The sequence below is a fragment of the Bombina bombina genome, chromosome 10 (genome assembly GCF_027579735.1).
Source record: "Bombina bombina isolate aBomBom1 chromosome 10, aBomBom1.pri, whole genome shotgun sequence".
Lineage (NCBI taxonomy): Eukaryota > Metazoa > Chordata > Amphibia > Anura > Bombinatoridae > Bombina > Bombina bombina.
Genome location: NC_069508.1, coordinates 63,492,538 through 63,499,789, shown reverse-complemented (window position 1 = coordinate 63,499,789; position 7,252 = coordinate 63,492,538). Strand labels below are relative to the sequence as shown.

Here is a 7,252-nt window from a genome sequence, read left to right as displayed (position 1 = left end):
ATTATATTGTGGGCATTTAATTCCCCTCATCCAGAAATTTGTTTGTAGATGCTAATGCTGCCCAGTATGTCACACAAGGATAGGCAGGGGTGGGTGAATAAATAAGAAAATAAATAAATAAATAAATAAAAAGCAGTTTAGTGTTTCCTGGGGGGGGGGGACCCTGGTATCCTATATCTTTGTGCAGCCTTCATTAATATGCAGTGTTAAAGAAAAATACATGTTTAGTTGGTGTTCTTTCCAATGCTTCATAGAATCTTTCTGAGATTAATGTCTATGTGTTTAACCTCTGAAAAGGTATTAAACCCATGGTTAAAGTCCACTCAAAGGTTGCAAAGAAATGCTGGTCCCAAGCAGGCATGGCCAATGATTGACAGGGTTGTGCAACAGCCGGTGATGATTGACTTACCAGCTATGTCTGCTTAGGATATGTGTTTGAAACTTTTGTGGGTTTAAACGCAGACTTGTGGGGTAGCTAGTGCTAAGATTACCTGTTCTAATTCGTTATTGCAATTATTTTACTACAATGTCCCTTTAGTACACTCTCATAGTTACATTTTTGCTTTTTAAAAGTAAATTATATATATATATATATATATATATATATATATATATATATATATATATATATTTATTTATTTTTTGGGGGGTGGAGTAATAATTGTAACCCAAATCATGTCTGCATGTTTCATCATGTTTTAAAGGGACAGGGATATCAAAATTAAACTTTCATTATTCAAATGGAGTGTACAATTAAAAACCAGTTACCAGACCAGGCTTACTCTTTCTCTCTGTATCCTTTTTGAAACTTGGCTTTTTTCCATCTTTCCATAAGAGCAGAGGTTGTGGGCTTGTGGCTTAAACAGCATAAGGCATCTTAGTTTGTAATTATGTTTCTAACATTGTTTTTATATATATATATATATATATATATATATATATATATATATACATATATATATGTTTAGTGTAGGTTCCTGGGTAGTATAGCATGCTCCAGTGACAAGTTACAACAAAAGATATCAAGAGAAATAGGATTAAACTTTTTATTTTAATTGTACGCTCTCCATGAATCATTAAAGTCTAAATTCGACTTTTAACCTCTTTTATTTAGATTTACAGTGATTTGCAAAGGTCTGTGTCATTGCAGTGTTGCTGGCAACATGGTAATTTTAGCTATGGTAAACAGACAAGGTTAACCCTTTGCATTACACACAATAAGCTGGAACACCTGCACCTTTCTCTGTCTGTTGACAGATTTACGTAATATTTGTTCTGATCACATATTGACACTTCTATTATTAAATAAACAGTTTTTTTTATTTATTATTAAATCAGTCCAGAAGAGAGATGCACAGCCCATAACGCAGAGGTTTTTTTTTTTATTCCAGTCCACAAGGAAACACCAAATGGTCAGATTTTCTGGATAGAATCTGAACTAGAGCACAGGAGAAATAATCAGCTGATGGTTAAGAGCAGATTTGTAACCACAAGGCAGAAACCACATAATTTAATATTATGGCTTGAATATTACAGAATTAAGGTTTGTAAAGTTATTTAATTCTTGCACATTTCAGCATTACAGTGAATCTTTATTGTCCCCTTTTTAAAAAATAAATGATTACAAAAGAAATTACACAAATATAATAAGAAAATAATTTATTTATAATAATAAATCAATATATAACAACTTCACTGAAGTTATTCTGCCATCTAGGCAGTGCAGTGTATCCAAATATATACCCCAAATGCAGTGTTTACCAATATTTACCTTATATACACTCACTGCATTACCCAAAACCTATATAATAAATATACAGAGTGGATTTGCTACAGTAAACATATGTAACATTGTTGTACAAGAAACATATTACAATCAGGTTTTCTATATATCTTAATGTAACTGAACAAGAGTAGCACTTCTCTGAAATGACATAAGACAATTCACACACCAGGAACTGTGAGATTAAGGACAATAAAAGATAATTCTTCATTTACATTGAACATGACCTAAATTATAGTAAGATTTCACGACTCCTATATCAGATACCCCATTTTCAATTCAAAGCAATGATTACTCATTTTCAGTAGCCCAATGAATCATAAAAGATACATTTTTGTATGACAAGATTGTTTTAAACCTTTGTAAACATATGGTAGAAATTCTAGGTATACAGTGGTTATTTAGATATGTGTTTTTATCACATTTGATTGGTAAACTTCTACCAATTATAAACAAAATCATTGGGATTTAATATTTATAAACATTTGACTATTTTGTAGGTGATATCAAATCAAAATAGAGACTATAGTAACAAAATCGCATTATCTCCAGAGGCATATTAAAGTGCCTGAACTTAAAACATAGTCTTTGTATCTGTGTTTTCCAAGCTGCCTGCAGTGGCTACCCAACGCTCTAATCAGTCTTTTTCCTTTCTGTATTCACTTCTCAAAGCTACACCGTACCATTCTCTGATCTAACAGATTCTCAAATCAGATGTAGCAATATCTGAACTATAGTCTTTAAGGTCAAAGACTTTAAGTATCTAAGGAGGCTTTTCTCCTATAGACTTTGAAGAACTTGTGGTTGTCATTCACTTCTCTTCTTTAGAGTATTCATGTTGCCTGTGACTCTCTTGTGATCTGTGGCATGGGTTTACATAGCTCCTGGTAAAATTCGGATTCTAGGAAACGTGGATATGAATTGTTTTCCATTAAGCTATATACTCTTTTCTGTGCTGCACCAAAACAAGTGCGTGAAGGCTCCTGGAGAGTAAGGGTGATAGCCTCTCTTGTCTGGAAATCTATGTTGATCTGAAATTAGAAAACAATAACATATATTTAGTTTTTGTTAAAGGGATATGGAAGCCAAAATGTTTCTTTCATGATTCAGACAGAACATACCATTTTTAAAAAGTTTCCAATTTACTTTATTCTTATGTGAGTCTTTGTTGAAGAGATTTAGAAACATATATATATATATATATATATATATATATATATGTATGTGTGTGTGTAGGTAGTGTACACATGTCTGAAGCAGTACACAACAGGAAATAGTGCTTTCATCTAGTGCCCTTACTAATGTATAGCATTGCAAAACTGCTACCATAGAGTACTGCAGACACGTGCACACTCCTAAGTTTACATTCCTGCTTTTCATCAGCAGATAACAAGAAAACAAAGAAAATTTGAAAATAGATGTAATTTGGAAAGTTGTTTGAAATGTATGATCTATCTGAATCATGAAAGAAAAAAGGTGGGTTTTATGTCCCTTTAAGGTAATCCTATACAAGTTTCCATTAATACAGTTTATAAAATAATTTCCATGATCCTTGCAATTAAAAACCTGTCAGATCCCTCCCTAAATGCATTGGATACGATACATTTATATTTCTCTCAAATCAAAAGAGAATTTAAACCATATATGATTCACAAAATGGAATAGATTATCATTTTCTAAATAATTAATTTGCACGGATTGAATCTAAAAAGGAAAGTTCTGTTTCAGAAACCGGTAGAAAAATAATAATTAAGAGATACATTAAATAGATAACTTAGATCTTAAAGGGACATGAACCCAAAATGTTTCTTTCATGATTCAGACAGAGCATATAATTAAACAAAACAAAAAAGTTTCCAATTGACTTTTATTACCAAAATCTTTGTTGAAGAAGATACCTAGCTAGGGAGCGTTCACGTATCTGGGGCACTTTTTGGCAGCAAACGCTGTTATCTAGTGCCCTTGCAAATGTAAAAATATTCTTGCAGCAGGTTTTCAAGAATGCTTGTAACAAAGTGCTTCAGTTACGTGCACATTCCTAAACCTACCTTCCCGAATCTGAATTTATATAAGGATTATGCACTTTTATCTGTATCCAGCACATTGTACAAGAAATAAGCAGAATTTGACAATGACATAAGTTAAAAGCTTAAGCTTTCAGTATTTTAAAGCATCTCACCTCTTTTGGAGCTTCCTTTTCTATGAATTCATCATAAATCTTCTTGGCTTTTGTTGTCAGCTTATGAGGGGACTTGGTCTTCTTAAAATCTTCGCAAGCCAACCAGAACTCAATATTCTCTTCACTAAATTCAGACTTCAGAAATGCCCTGAATGCAGCTACACCATCTGAGAAGGGGAAAAAATAAATATACATTAATAATCTGTATTTAGCCGCCTCTATTTTAAATTAAATAGTTTAATAGTGAAAGGAAATGTCTAAATACGACAGCTAAAATATTCTACTATATGATACTTTGGGAGTTAAGTAAAATGCTTAAGCGAATTCCTACAGTTTAAAATTCTATAAATCTTTGTGTTTTCACCTTCTGCAATTACCATAAAGTTTTATTACTGAGAAAAGTTAAATCGTAATCATTTTTAGTTTGTTAGAGAATGTGATTTTAGCAAAACAGACCCTGCAAGTCCATGTTTAACCCTTGCAAAAATACTGCTCAGGAACCTCTGTGAAACTGCTGATGGCTAACTCAGTGTCTGTTTGGGACTAGTACCTATGTGTTTAACCACTTTGCATTGGTTAGTTAAACACATAGACTTGCAGGATCGGTATTGCTAAAAGTACATGCTCAAAAGATTTATAGCATGTTATTTTTGTACTACAATGTTTCTTTAATACTCCTAAAAGTTGATTGTGATACTAAAAAAATAGATGCAGAATAGACAATGTATATATATATATATATATTGTTTGTTTGTTTTTTTTGCTTACTGCCATAGGTTCCAACTTACATTTGTTAGCCAGAAGATCATCAAACGTGCATGACCATGCCAAAGCCTCTTCAGGAGTTGGTCTGAAAGGAAATACACAAGATTTGTGAATACATTTATCTATTTTTTTAACCTTTTTACCATACAAAAAGACAAATGTTATTGCTGAAAACATGTTATGTCAGTAAATTACCTGCAATAAGTTTGCTTTTTGTTTTTTTTGCCTGGAACATTTTTTGGAGATCCATTAGTTGTGTTCTGGGAATTTTGCAGGAAATAACTCAGACGTGTCTTCCAATCTTTTAAACTGGAGAAACAGAGAAAGAAAGAGCAATTTATTTAATGCTGTGTTTTACATGACATACAACTGACTGTCAGGCTGACATTCCACAGTCAGAAAAAGTAAGAGTTAACCCTCTGCAATACTGGAGAGCAGACTATAACTGTGTAATTACACTAGACAAGAATAAACCGTTTCTCAAGCACTTATAGAGTTAAGCTCCCCTAGGCAAAAGTTGAAGATATTAAAGAGTTTCCGGCTGACCTTTCATCTATTCTTTTTGCAGACAAATGCCTGTGTTGTTCTAAGGCTGTACTCTTGATCTCTGGAGTCTATTTATAGCTGAACATCTAAAGACATATAACTATCAACCATCTGTGTGTTGGGCGACAGTGGAGAAGCTGTTTGCTTAAGCACTTCCTCAGGATAAAGTTAACAATTAACACAACTATTTTTGGACCAAAAGAGTGAAATGGAGACTTTTGAAAATTAGTATGCATAAGTATATATATATATATATATATATATATATATATATATATATATATAAAAATCTCACTATAGTTTACTAGTTAGGTGAAAATTGTAAATATCTAAAATGTATTAATATATATTCATACAGACTTTGCTGTAATCTATTGTCTTGCAAATGAAGCAACATGGCTATTAATAATATTAATAAATAGGCGTTTATAGTTTATAGCTAGACTGAGTCATTTATTACATTTTCTCTTCAGTGCTAAAAAAAGATTTTCTATGAATAAAGTATACGTATGCATTATGAGGTCAGGTTATTCCAGTATAACACTCAGGAATGTTTAGTTTAATTCTATCCTTAGGTTACATGTACTAACAAGACTGCAGTTTAATCATCTGTAAGTAATTAAATGCAAAGTAGAAAATTATATTTTAATTTAAAAGGATGTAACTCTATTGGTCTCAAAAACATATTAAACAGGAAAAATGTAATTAATATTTTTTTTTTATGTTTAACAAAAAAGAATGTATAGCCAACAATTCTAAGAAATATAAATCGTATACAAACTTAATTATATTTCAAGTTTGCATATCATAGTATAGTAAGATTACAAATTATGCTGAGCTATATATATATATATATATAAACAGCAGACAACAGTAGTAAAATCTCTGTACTGGTAAATCACTTATACTCCATTTATGCTGGCAATAAAAGGTCATCTTTAGCACAAATGTAATCGCTCTAAGATCAAGTTCAAAGCTCAAAACAATTAAGAAAAAAGTGGGGTACATTTTAATAATTTAAAAATGCTTAGCATATACAAATATTTTCATAGACAATAACAGTAAATTCTGTAGGGAGAAAAAAAAAAAAAAAAAAAGCTTTTTCTAAATGATTAGAATATACCCCAGTAATTCTTGTTCCACAAAGAATCAAAATATCCATAACTTACATAGTTTTCTTCATTTTTCCTCTTTTCTCTTCGTTTTTCTGGCAGTTCCCAATTGTTGGGCGTTCTACTTGTCCACAATTATGCTGGATTGCAAGAAACATAGCACTGGTCATAATGTATCCCAAAGGGCTGTTTGTTGTATTCCTTTGTAGTAGTCAATACTTGTTCTCTCCACTGTTTCTGTCTGAGTCAGTTCAGGCTCTGTCCTCTATTTAATAAGCAAATTCTAAGAGGAGGTGTTTTAGTCAGAAAGGGATCTGTTCTCATTGGTTCCTAAAGCAGAACACCTCCCCCTCTGATTTCGCAAATCCCTTTTGCTGACGTTCTTTCTTCAGTAAGTTGTAGGAACTGCTTGATGCAAGCTCTTGGCAGCTAAATAAATGCAGATAGAGATCTCTCTGCTGTTCCTTACCTATTAATTCTTGGTACAACTGTACATGCTGCACTCATGGTATATAAAATGCAGATCTGCAGAGATTGCATTGTATTATGGAAATGTTCACACTTTATGCAAACATATTTTAGCTGTCATATCTATATTAAACCCTAAATCTAATTGCATTATTTTTAATGCATTTTTCCCCATATATACAAACTTTTTAGCAACACTTTTAAATGTGTGCAGCTAGTGAGAGTAGATGCTGGTAGTGTTGTATTTTACTGTTACTACTAGCAATTTAAATTTCATTTTAGTTTAAGTCGGTTTTTTTATGAAAGGTTAGTACCTTGCTATGTGCAGATAATTTTGAAACAAAAGAATGGGCACGAAAATGTGACATATCTCATGTAACTGCAGTTAGCCATATGCAG

At 32.0% G+C, this 7,252-nt stretch overlaps 1 protein-coding gene across 1 annotated transcript; it reads right to left on the bottom strand.

Annotated features, from left to right (window-relative positions):
- Nucleotides 1-1,644: 1,644 nt before the first annotated feature.
- On the bottom strand, nt 1,645-6,635 carry RGS2 (regulator of G protein signaling 2). The gene is made up of 5 exons (XM_053693082.1): nt 6,443-6,635; nt 4,923-5,036; nt 4,751-4,812; nt 3,963-4,129; nt 1,645-2,814 (listed from the first exon to the last, which is right to left on the bottom strand). The coding sequence occupies exons 1-5, from the start codon at nt 6,553-6,555 to the stop codon at nt 2,617-2,619; spliced, it is 654 nt and encodes a 217-aa protein (XP_053549057.1). The 5' UTR covers nt 6,556-6,635; the 3' UTR covers nt 1,645-2,616.
- Between the last annotated feature and the right edge of the window lie 617 nt (nt 6,636-7,252).

Excerpts from the sequence above, each read along its gene's own strand:
- RGS2 (XM_053693082.1), bottom strand. The coding sequence starts at position 6,555 with ATGACCAGTGCTATGTTTCTTGCAATCCAGCATAATTGTGGACAAGTA. Across the intron at positions 4,813-4,922 it reads AAAAAGCAAACTTATTGCAG|ACCAACTCCTGAAGAGGCTT; the intron begins GTAATTTACTGA and ends ATTTCCTTTCAG. Across the intron at positions 2,815-3,962 it reads AAAAGGAAGCTCCAAAAGAG|ATCAACATAGATTTCCAGAC; the intron begins GTGAGATGCTTT and ends TTCTAATTTCAG.